This window comes from Phodopus roborovskii, unplaced genomic scaffold (assembly GCF_943737965.1).
Source record: "Phodopus roborovskii unplaced genomic scaffold, PHOROB, whole genome shotgun sequence".
NCBI classification, from domain to species: domain Eukaryota; kingdom Metazoa; phylum Chordata; class Mammalia; order Rodentia; family Cricetidae; genus Phodopus; species Phodopus roborovskii.
Genome location: NW_026126571.1, coordinates 11832650 through 11845356, shown reverse-complemented (window position 1 = coordinate 11845356; position 12707 = coordinate 11832650). Strand labels below are relative to the sequence as shown.

The window sequence follows — 12707 nt, the reverse complement described above, 5'->3', positions numbered from 1 at the left end:
GCTGTGAAAAGAGGCAGATCTGAAGAAGTGAATGTGGTAAGGAACAGGCTGTTGTGGGTAGCCTGCTTGCCACCTAGGGACAGGGTGAGGTCCAGGCCTGGGCTACTGTCTAAGGCTTTGTCTCATTCTGTGTTCCTACTGCAGCCAGAATCTGCAGCCAGGATTAACATCCATACCCCTTATTGCCACCAAAGAATGCTCGGAGCCTACGCTCCCACATTTGGCCACTTTAGTATCAAGGGGTCATGGCACCACAGGGGCTATGTTGATCTGAGTGGCCTGTGCTGCCAGCAGGGCACATGATGACACCCATGCCTGAGCTGTTGCCAAGGGCCATGACTGGGTTCTGTGGTCCAACAACAACCAAGTCCTGTGTTGATGTCCATGGCTTCTGTAACCACTGTAGGATGCGCAGATGCCCGGTGTCTGCTCAGCCACTGCAGTCCATGGTGGTGTCCAAAAGCCATACTGTCAATGTGGCCATGCTGATTGGAGTGGCCCATGCTGCCCCCTGGAGCTGTGGTGACATCTGAGCCCATGACTGGATCTGTGGCCCTGCCACAGCCAGGGTCTCTGTTGATGTCTATAGCTCCTATTTAAACCAAAGGTCATGCAAATTCCAGGGGACTGGACTGTCACCTGAGGCCAGTCGGAGGTCTGAGGGTCATGCTATAGTTGTGGCCATAGAGATCTGAGTGCTGTGCACTGCCTCTAGGTGCCATGATGACATCTAGGACCACACTGCACCTAAGGGCTATGTCTGGGAATTGGGCCCTACTGAAACCAGGGTCTCTGTTGATGTCCATATCTTCTGATGTTATTGGGGGCCATGTTATTGCCAGGGTCCTTGGCTGCAACCTGGGGCCTTGTTGGCAGCCGTGGGCCACACTGTCACTGGGGCCATGATGATCTGAATGTCATACACTGCTACCTAGGGCTATGATGACATTCAGGCCTGGGATGATGCAAATGACCATGTCAGGGTCCATGGGACTCCCACAGCTGACACCTGGGGGAGATGTTCCTGTCCCATAATTCCACCAAGGCCACACAGATACATGAGGTCTATGTTGAAACCTGTGGCAATGTTGGTGTCTGAGGACTGTGCCACCGACGGGCAATGCTGATCTGGGTGGCGTGTGGTGCCACCCAGAGCTTTGGTGTTTTCTAGGCACTAGCTGCTGCTGAGGGCCATGCCTGGGTCCATTTTCCTCAGAAGCCAGGGTCTGAGTTGATGTCTGTAGCTCCTGTTATCACAGAGGCACATACAGATGCCCAGGGTCTGGTCAGCCACCTAGACTATGTTGGTGTCTGAGGTCCTTGCTGCTGCCAGGGCCATACTGATCTGGGTGGCCTGTGATGCTGTCTGGGCCATGCTGCCATACAGACCTTAGCAATGCCAAGAGCCATGTCTGGGTCTCTGTTCCTGTTACAGCTGTTGATGTCCATTCCCTGTATAACCACAGGGGCTCATAGGAAGTGCATGTGTTGTTGAAATCTGAGAGCCATGAAGAAGTTGTTGAATTCTTTTTAAAGAAGGCATCTCTGCCCACAAGCATACATACCATCAACAGACATTTTCTTAGGAAGATATAACCTAGAAAAAAAATTTATTACTTAATCCAAGCTAAGTGACATTGCTTAAGGGAAGTTGAATGTTTCTGGAATTCCATTCATATTTGCACATATCATTAAAAAGTAGGTATGGCAAGAATTCAGATCCCAAGTGTTCTAAAAAAAATAATGATTTGCATGTTGTTCTGGGTAGACAGGAATTCCTGTTATCATGCACTGACTTTTCCTGAATGAGGCTTTCTCCAGATCCTTGGCTTTCAAGTGAGAAGGAAGAACTGTCTTACAAGACTCCGAGACCAAAGAGAGGCAGAGATAGAGCTGGCAGGTGAAAGCAGAGAGTGGGGTGAAGAGGCAGAGAAAGCAGCGGTCCTCCTCATCCACAAAAGCTGCTGTGTGGTCCTCCTGATGGGGAGGGTATCATGTATCCTGAAGAAGCTGCTTTAATCCTAGGTGTTTGTTCACACACACCAGTCAAGACCAGATGCTGAAGATCAGTAGGGTCAGACTGGGGCTGGAGCACTGTCCATCCTCTCAAAGTTAGGTTTCTTGAAGGCCCTCTGGATTCCAAGGCTCTAGGACAGGGGTACTGAAGTCTGATAGATTCTACTTCTTCTCAGGATAAATAAGGCTGGATGGCCCAGGCAAAGATGTAGGTGCGTGATCATCTGTATCCCAATGTTTGTCTTATAAGTGTGCACAAACGCGTCTGCTTCTTCTCGTTTGGAGACTGGGACACACATGAGGACAGTGAGACTGTCACATAAGTCAGGAAAACGTCTCCAGTTACTGCTCAAGAGAGTAAGGTCAAAATATCACTGGTACTACAGAGCAGAGCATGTATTGAGTAGTTGTGTTTTCTGGTATAGTATTCATGTCTATCATCACTAGTCAATGCTTTCTGATGAGGAACTGTGGGAAATAGAAATCAAAGGTAGAAAATAGCAAATATGGAGGATGCCAAACTGAGGAAAAGATGCAACCCATTTAGACTGTGAGTAAAAAACAACTCAATTTCCATAAGGAGTTGGAACTCCAAGTGATACATGTTGTTGTATCAAGGTGTTGTATGGTACCTACTGTGTAATTCCTCTCTTTGTACCATAGTAAGCATGGTCACAGCTGTATAATCTTATTTTTAAATCATTAAAATGGGTCTGATAAATTATACATTCAATGTAAAGAAATGACTACTCCAAACTCACAAGTAAAACACAGTATTTTTTTTTTTGACCAATCAGAATTATTTGAGTGAGTTACAGGTTTAATAGTATACTCTCTGTTGTATGTTCCCTCACAGCAGGATATTTGTCTAGTTTCCCCCAATATATCTTTGAAATATATTACTCAAAAATGAGCTTACATTCATTAGAACGGCCATGTAAGATTTTAAAACTTGAAAGAGAAGTGCAGCCTTTGGAGGCATGGCTGTGGTCTGACATGGGCATCTGTGGACCATGGGCTTCTGTGAAGTGGTTGAGATGAGCATGTCTTGCAGCTGTGTCCAGCACTAACTGGATCCCCATGATTTGCATGCACTCACTGCACAGCCCAGAGAACTTCTTCATATGCCAGTCACACTGTCTGCCATTGTCACTGCAGTCAGCACTCAGCATGGACATGAGGGCCCTTGCTCAGCTCCTCGGGCTCCTGTTGCTCTGGTTTCCAGGTAAAAAGGGAATAAAATGAGAATTTCACTGTTACACTGTAATTATTGTTGTTTGGCATTGGGGGGGAGGTCCTGTATTATACTTATTTATGTGGGAATTTATTATGTCCTTCTCCTAGGTACCAGATGTGACATCCAGATGACTCAGTCTCCATCCTTCCTGTCTGCATCTCTGGGAGACAGAGTCACCATCACTTGCAGGGCAAGTCGGGGCATTCATGACCATTTAAGCTGGCTGCAGCTGAAACCAGGGGAAGCTCCTAAGAGACTGATCTATGGTGCATCCATCTTGGCAGATGGAGTCACATCGAGGTTCAGTGGCAGTGAGTCTGGCACAGATTATTCTCTCACCATCAGCAACCTGGGGTCTAAAGATACTGCATCTTACTACTGTGTCCAGTATGATGAGTACCCTCCCACAGTGACACACGTCATAACAGAAACCTCCACGGAAGCAGAAGTGAGAGGCCGGGCTGCCTCAGCTGCTCCTCCTCATGAGTAACTCACTGAAAGTGTTTCTCAGATGTCACAGGACTTTCAGCAAAGCTAATACAGTCATTTGTTTAGGCAGTGGAGTCTAAACTGTCATCTCTTTACCCCATCTCCCTTAAACTTTATCTCTAGCCATACAGAGTAACAATGCCTTTTTGTGTCTACACGAAGGACACACTCTTTCTCTTTGAGGAGTCTGAGTTTCATCACCAGCGTGAACTCATATGGGACAGTGGAAACTGCTGTGAGCATTCCAGAACACATTATTTAAATACATAATTTTGGTTTGAAGTGACAGGATTTAAAAGGCAGGAAAATATTATCGAGTGAGTCTGACAGCAGAAAGCATTCCTGGATTTTTCACCGCAGCTAGAGCACTAGTGTCAGAGAAAGGGTATCCACAATTCTCTGTCTATCCACAATTCTCTGCTGTGTTTTGAAATTTTAGAATTGGGTGTTGATGCTCTCAGCTATCTGCAGCTCTTCACAGAAAATTATTCTGATTCCTATGTCCACTGGTGGCTCACAAATATCAAACCATATTGAGCCAAGCTCCTGTGACTTTCAATCCCACTGTATGAAGAATTAGACTATCTATGATATCATAAGGGTTGTAAAGTATTTTCTTAGCACGCTCCCAAAATTGATATTATTGAAGAATAGATATTTCACAGCATAGTTTTAGAAACAACACAACAGTGATCTATACTCTATCTTTTTTTTTAAGGGGTAAGATTTATTTTATTTCCTGTCTCTTTATGATATTCATTCATCTAATCACAAATCTATGAATCTACAGTACACACAGATAAGATGATATATTGTTCATAATTTAATAAAGCCATTGGAGATTAAAATCCAAAGCTAGTCACAGCCATAGAGCCAGGTGTTATATACCTTTCATTCCAGCAGCCATACCAGTTAGCCACACCTTTAGTTTCAGGACTTAGGAGACAAAGGCAGTGAATCAGTCTAAAGAATAACAGAGAATAGAGGAGAGCAAGAAAAGGGATTCCATGGTGGAGGAAGCAATTATAGGTCTTAAAAGAAATCTGGCACTAGAGAAATGTCCAGAGATCTACAGGGATGACCCCAAATAACAATCCAAGCAATAGTAGAGAGGCTACCTTAAATGCCTTTCCCCGATAATGAGATTGATGACTACCTTATATGTTATCCTAAATCCTTCATCTAGTAGTTGATGGAAGCAGAAGCAGACATCCACAGCTAAGCAGTGAGCCCAACTCCTGGGAATCAGTTGCAGAGAGGGAGGAGTGATGGGCAAAGGGTTCAAGACCAGGCTACAGAAACCCACAGATACAGCTGACGATGATTCAGCAGGGGCCCTTCTCGTCAAAGACAGCCTAGAGAGGACAGCAATGAAGAGGGCAAGGAAAATCAAAGAGATGAGACCCAGGGTCAGCAGCCACCTTAACATCAGTACGCCCAGAGAACCCTGAACCACAAGATGGCAAAGAGACAAAAGCAACCGATCCACCAGCTGAGAATTTTGTCATCACTGAAGGCTGAGCAGGGCGGGGCTGAGTAAATGCCAGCTTACCTCTACCATCTCCTCTACCATCATCCGGTTTGCTCATCCAATGAGAAGAAATGAATATGAAATTCCAGCAACAAGAAATGGACAAAGACTGGAGCTGAAGACCTTAAGTGTTTGCTTTTTGCCCATTGACCAGATACACTAGAACTACCTGCATCATCTATGTAGCATAGGTTTTTAAAATTATTATTATTTTTACCAAGGTGTCTCTTTTTGGTAATGACAAAAGTGTTTTTTTGGGGGGGGGTCCTGGTTTTTCTCAATACACCTTTAATGGTTTTTAAATTGTTTCATATCTGGTCAAGTTGAGATATTTAAGAACTTCATTTTTAATTTGTAATAAAATTTTGCAACTTGATTTAAAGCAAACAAACAAACAAAAAAAGTCAACAAACTGCAAGCACCTGTTAACAAAGGTCTTAAATAAATAAAAAAGAGAATGATAACAGAAAGTCTCCAAGGAAGCCTGGGCAGATTTCCATGTTCTGAGCAGTGTATTATTTATTACCTGTTAGTTATCAGAGAATCCAAGAAAAGTCCTCAGGCCAAAGGTGCTGTAGTTATTACTCAAATTCTGGCATAATGCAAATTTTACATTTTATGTCTTTATATCTTCATATCAAGAATATCTCAGAGCTTCATGAAGAGATAAGGAAAACCTTCAAGTAGATAAGAATATCTTCCTAAGAGCAGGACAGGTGGTATGCCCAGGACTGCTCTGGGGAAGCTAAGAATCAGAGCTCCTGGGGAAAGGAACAATGACTTATGAGATTCGCAGGCAAGTGGATGGCACTTGAAGAAACCATCCTGAATGAGGTAACCTAGTCACAAAAAGAGCAACACAGTATGTACTCACTCATATATGGATTTTAGACCTAGAGCAAAGGATCACCAGCCTATAATTCTCATCACCAGAGGAACTAGGATACAAGGTGTATTCTAAGAGATTCATATAAAGTCCCTCACAGAACTGGGAAGGGACAAGTCCCCCAGAGCTCAGGTGAAGTGGGGGGGGCAGCGAATGGAGAGAGAAGTAGGAGAAAATGAGGGGGAGGAAAGGAAAACATGTGCGACCAGGAAGATTGAGCCTGGTTAGGAATAGAAGATAGGAAAGTGAGAGAGAGACAGAGACAGAGAGAGAGAGAACATAAAAGAGGGAGCCAATATTGGTTTGAAGATAAAATTGAACACAAAGAAAGGTCTAGAGAACTACAAGACTGCTCCCAACTAACAATTTGAGCTTCCGTGGAAAGGCTATCATAAATGCCCTTCCCAGAGAGTGAGATCAACAACTAACTTCTCCATGGAGCCCTCAACTAATGCCTGTTGAAAACAGGATCAAACACCCATACATAAACACTGAGTCTAACTAGAACCCAGATGCAGATGGAGAGGACAAGACCTTGCGGCAGAAACACATACAGACAGCTTATCTGAACAAGGAGGAGCTAACGGCCACTAGACTGATAGCTGGGAAGCCAGCATGGGACTGACTCAGGCCCCCCTGAATATGGGTCTCAGCCAGACGGACTGAGCAGTCTAAGGGACCTCAGACAGTGGAGCCAGGATGTATCCCTGGTGCACAAAAGGACTTTGCGAACATATCCCCCATGGAGGGATAACTGCCTTAATCTAGAGACAGGAGAGAAGTCCTAGTCCCCACTTCACATGACCTGTCAGATCTACATGACCCCAACTGGATGGCATTGCTCTACATATGGAATTGGGGTGGGGGATGGGAGGGGAGGGTGGTTAGAGTGCATGTGAGAGGGCAGAGAGGGTAAAAGGGAGGGAGAAAGGGAGGGAGGGAGAGGGAACTGGGATCGACATGTAAAATAATAAATTAAATTTAAAAAATGCTTTGACTCCAAAATTTAAGTTGAAGGACAAGTTACTGGGGAAAAGGATTTCTATTTTTGTTTCCACAGAAAATGAAAAGATGTGGATTCCTTCCAGACTAATGTGGTTTGATCAAGCCAGACCGCCTGAAACAGAGTACGAGGTGATCCTACATTCAAAACAGCTGGACAAAGCAGCCTTACAGACTACAGCCAGGATTTCTGAATCTTCTTCAAATCCCCCATGACAGCGCCCCTTACCAGCAGGAAGTAGTTTGGAAAGAACGACGCCCAAATTCCCAAATATTGTGTATAAATGTTTGTTTTCATTTAATTGGACTTTGTTATATAAAATAAAATAAATTAATAAAAAAGAAAGTTTCAATCAATCAAAGATTCCCAAGTTGTACAAATATTAAATCTCCCTAATCATGCAATATGTAGCTGTCAAAACCAACTATCATGTGGCTCAGCTCTGCCCTCCACTTGTTTACTATAGAATGAACATGCCTATACACATATGCATATGAACACATAATAAATGAGAGAATATAATTTCACTGAGGTATAATTGGTGAATGAAAAGTTATGTATGTAAAACAAGTGAGTTGAAATTCACCTGTGAAGTATCAATAGCCACAAACACCAGGGACCCATCTTTCTATTCCAAGGTTTCTCAAACCATATTTCCTATGATAATTATTTTTAATATCCATCACTTTTACATATTTATGATTATCATTTGAGATATGACTTCCTAGTATGATTATTTTGTGATCCTGCAGAAACAAATACATCTCAGGAAAGACATCTCATAATTTCTACATTTAATATTCATAAAAAGATAGGCATTTCTCTGTAAAATTGACGAAAGAGGAGCAGAAGTATAGTTATTCAACTCATAGGGAATGGTTGCATACATGTTTTCATTTTCACTACTTCTAGTGTTTCTGTAACAAAACACTTATTGCCTATTGTCATATAGATGGACAGTTTTTATCACGTTATTTTCCTATAAATCGCATTTCGTTTTGCTATTGTCAGTCAGTCCTGACATCGAAGGTACATTATATGATTTTCGCACTCATGAGAAGCCTGCATGACTCTTTCCTCTATCTATACTGTAGCACTAACCATCGCCTTTGCATATTGCTCCCTAGAGAGGACCCACGCTTACCAGTCTGAGATAAAAGCTCAGTTGACATCCTGTGATAACTGATCAGTCTCCACAGACTGCCTCCTCAAAATGAAGCTGCCTGCACTGCTGTTGGTGCTGCTGTTCACGATTTCTGGTGAGGAGAGGGAAGTAAGATGGCAGGATGGGTAGGGAGAATGAGCCCAGGGTTCCATTGCTGATCTCGGGTATTCTAACCATGTAGGAGAAGACGTTGAGGGTTACATCTATTAGAGGGAGGGTTCAGATAGAAGAGGACTTGTTTTATAATGAAGATTATGACACAGAATGAGATGGTATAACTCATGCTATGAAGCCCTTTTAGAGTTTTTAGTTCATTTGGTTTGTCCACAAAGAAAATTTAATCTATAAAGAATTGTATGTAACATAAACATCTCATTTGAAATAAATATAAAAGAAGAATATATCATATTGTTCATGATGTGAGTCCTTAACTTTTCTCTTCTCTGTCTGTATTTCAGCTTCCAGAGGTGATGTTGTGATGACCCAAACTCCACCCTCCTTGTCTGTCAGCCCTGGAGATCAAGTCTCCATCTCTTGCAGGTCTAGTAAGAGCCTCCTACTAAGTAGTGGAAACACATATTTGCATTGGTACCTGCAGAAGCCAGGCCAGTCTCCACAGCTCCTGATCTACAAGGTTTCCAACCGGTATTCTGGGGTGCCAGACAGGTTCAGTGGCAGCGGGTCAGGCACAGACTTCACACTCAAGATCAGCAGAGTGGAGCCTGAGGATGTAGGAGTATATTACTGCTTGCAAGCTTCATATGCTCCTCCCACAGTGATTCAGACTCTAACAAAAACATCCTTGCTTGGGGTGGCTCAGCTGCCAAATGTGTTACTTATCTGTATGAGAGATTTGCTGTGGTACTCCAGCTTATTGCTTGCAGCTGAAGGATTCGAAGCATGCACCCCTGCCTTGGATACACCTCAAAGATCATGCATCTTAGTTTTCTTCAGCTGCAAAAACAATACAATTTCCTCAGGAGAAGGATGAACAAGCACATTCTCAGCAACCATAAATGATGGGCATAAAGCTGGGCGAACACCCATTCTGATCCAACAGCCCTGTTTGTTTTCATCACTCAAAATTATCCAATAAAGCAGGCAGGAAACTGAGACACATTCCTTTGTTAACTTTCCCCTTTACTATATGTTTACTCATCATTTGTCACATTATGCTTTTGACTTAAATTCCATTTTTTAATTTAAATACTTTATATTCCTTTCCCCTTTGTTTTCTCTTTGTGTACAGTCTGACTCCTTAAGTTCAGGCTATATTTTTCTTATGAAGTGTTTCTTGTCCGATGAATAAGTAATTATTTTAATATTTATCCAGCTGTTGTTATTTTCACTCCATGTTTTATTCCTAGTATGCACACAGTTTATGATTGGTAGGTACATATCCATGCTAATATTTTCTGGTTGGTTCAAACATTTTCTGTCCATTAATTTGTTTTGATTTGGTGTTTTTGTGTGTTGATAAAATGTTAATTTTTTTCTACTATAGTTCTGTAAATTTTGTAGGTTTATTGCAGACTACTTTTCAGGTTAAATCACCTTTCTTTTCTTTCTAGAGTCAGTTTTTTCTTTCATTTCTGAAGAGTATCTGGTAATTGTATTTTTTGGTGGTAGGGGAACTTTTTATTTATTTAAATTAGAAACAAGCTTGCTTTACATGTCAATCCTAGTTCCCTCTCCCTCCCCTCCTCCCCTCCTTCTCTGCCCCCCCACCCTCTATCCCATCCCCTTTCTGCTCCTTAGGGAGGGTTAAGCCTTCATTGGGGGATCTTCAAAGTCTGTCTGTCATTTGGAGCAGGGCCTAGGTCCTCCCCCGAGTGTCTAGGCTGAGGGAGTATCCCACTATGTGGAACGGGCTCCCAAAGTCCATTCGTATACTAGGGATAAATACTGATGGGAGGGGAACTTTGTGTTGTTGTTCCTTGCTAGAGCTTTGCTATATTACTCCATTATCTCCCACATGTTACATTCTTATTAAGAAATTAGTGCCAGCTTAGTTGGATTCCCTTCAATGTAATTTAGTTTCCCCCCCCCCATTTCATGTCCTTTTTTTTCTTGATATTTGATCTTTTAGACAGGTGTTTTGCATTGAATTTCTTTGAGAGTATTTGAGCTTCCAGAGCCTGGATGTTACATGGTCCTTGATTAACTATGTATTCTTTATGAGTTTGTATTCATTTAGTGCTGTCCCACTTACTTTCAGTGTTGTTCATTTTTTATTTGCTTTTTTTGCTTTATTATATACTTTAGAAATTTAAAAATATACATGTAATGGACTGTGAGTGACACAGGTAAGTTATACATTACAAGGCCTTGGAGGGATGCTAAGGATGAGGGAGCAGCCCATACACAAAAAGTCTAGTGGAGAGAAACACTAGTTACTGCTCTTGGTCTAATTGAGGTTTAGACCTTTTATTCCATTTTGAGCCTTGTGGCACTGGCTCAATGGGATATGAAAGAAGTCTTTAGAACTGGTTAAAAGAAGATGCTCATAAAATGGATTTGTTCATGTTATGGGTTACTTCATACTATGGATTAGTCTAAACTGTGGATTGTTTCATTTTATGTATTAGTTCATATTATGGATTTCATCATACTCTGGGTTTGAGTAGCAGTCTCAGGCTGTTTACAGACATTGTCCCTTGAATTTTGTTTACTTTTCTACATAAGTAAACTAACTTGCATGGAGATGAAACTATTTGAGCTTACATAAATATGTTTCCTGTCTGAGAAATGTGGGGATCTCAGCCCATTTGTCCAATCTCTGACACAGTACTAAAGACTACTCTTATTTTTTATTATTTTAATTTATGTGTAGGAATTTTTTTTCTGCATGTATGTCAGTGAGCCATATGACTGATTTGTGTCTGCAGAGGCCACAAGAGGGTTAGATCCCCTTGTACCACAGTTAAGGATAATAGTGATCCATTATCATGTGTGTGCTGGGTATCTAATGTGTCATTTGAAAGATCTTCTTAACCACTGAAACATCACTCCAGCCCACAAAGCTGACTTTTATCACCATAAGATGTTATATGTCTCTGGAAACAATGGACATCAAATGATAATCATTTGATGAAAGGTTTCCAAAAACATAAGACAACCTTCCTCTAAAAGAGGAAAAGGACACTCTGTGTATCAGTTTATGTGTCCCCTGTGATAAATGAATACAACCTCATACCTTCCAGAATCACAAGGTGGTAATCAGACTCATTCAACACCCTAATACGAGAATCCATTTCTGTCTTCTCGTCTCCAACGTGCTTCAAACTGTGTTCTAAGGTCCCTTTCCCTCATTACAACATGCCTTCTCACAGTCATTATCCTTCATTGTGGCAGTTCTCTGCCAATAGTATGAGTACCTCATAACCAGACTGATTTCACTGATTTCATGTATTCAAAATATGCAATCACTTTATGTCATATAGCAATTCCTTTTTATATTATAATTTCAATAGCAATTGAAATGTAACATTCCTAGTTTCCATACATCACCATAGATACATTTTATTATAGAGACTGCATACATTTCATATTTTTCAGCTTAAACAGTTGTTCTGAAATTAAAATATAATTATAACAAGCTTCATCTAAAATATTAGCTTTCCTCATTCCAGAATGTGCTACACAAGCTGTCAAGAAAGGGAAACCACCAATAGTCTTACTCGGTCGTGATGATTATGAACTAAAACAGTAACCAGGACAGAGTGTCTAAGGTTGCAGTGCAGTAGTGGTACACATACCTTGGAGATAACCGGGGACTTTTTAATTGGACATAAGGCCCAGTCTACAAAAGGGGAATCATGTCTGTCAGCTGAAACCTAGTTAAAGACCTGGAGCTAGTGAGGCCATGGATCTTGGGGACTGTAAAGACTCACACTAACTAAACCAGCATAATCCCTAATCGTATTTTTAATATTTATCCTTATACCCATGTTACCTCTCATCAAAGGAATGTATCCTACAACTTTTAACATGGTACTTGTTCTCTAAAGTTTAATATGATTTAAAAAATTGCAGGAGATTTCAAAATTTATGAAAGACGCTCACATGTGATTTGTGACCTCTGATCTGTTTGTTGCAGGGAGCGGAATATTCTTATGACTCCTGGACAGATAGGCGCTTCTTGCTAGATGCTTCCCCAATATTGCAGCAAGTGGAAATATATTATTGCTTAAATTCACTGAAAAGCTCCCAGTGGAGAAATCAATAGTCCCATCCAGCTGTAACACCAAGGAAGAAAAGAGAAATGCTTGTAAGATCCACAAGACCAAGACAGCTCTTAAGAGTGCTGGGAAATGTCTCTTCAGGCAAATACACACACACACACACACACACACACACACACACACACAGAGAGAGAGA

At 41.6% G+C, this 12707-nt stretch overlaps 1 protein-coding gene and 2 gene segments (V, D, J or C); 2 read left to right on the top strand and 1 right to left on the bottom strand.

The window, feature by feature from the left end:
- Positions 1-12707, bottom strand: part of LOC127235735 (ribose-5-phosphate isomerase) — an 877486-nt gene that overhangs the window by 375425 nt on the left and 489354 nt on the right. The gene's annotated exons all lie outside the window — the stretch shown is intronic.
- LOC127235864 (immunoglobulin kappa variable 1-16-like) lies at positions 3187-3743 on the top strand. The segment is given in 2 exon segments: positions 3187-3241; positions 3361-3743. Coding segments are annotated over 2 exon segments (438 nt in total).
- LOC127235740 (Ig kappa chain V-II region 26-10-like) lies at positions 8363-9420 on the top strand. The segment is given in 2 exon segments: positions 8363-8421; positions 8786-9420. Coding segments are annotated over 2 exon segments (579 nt in total).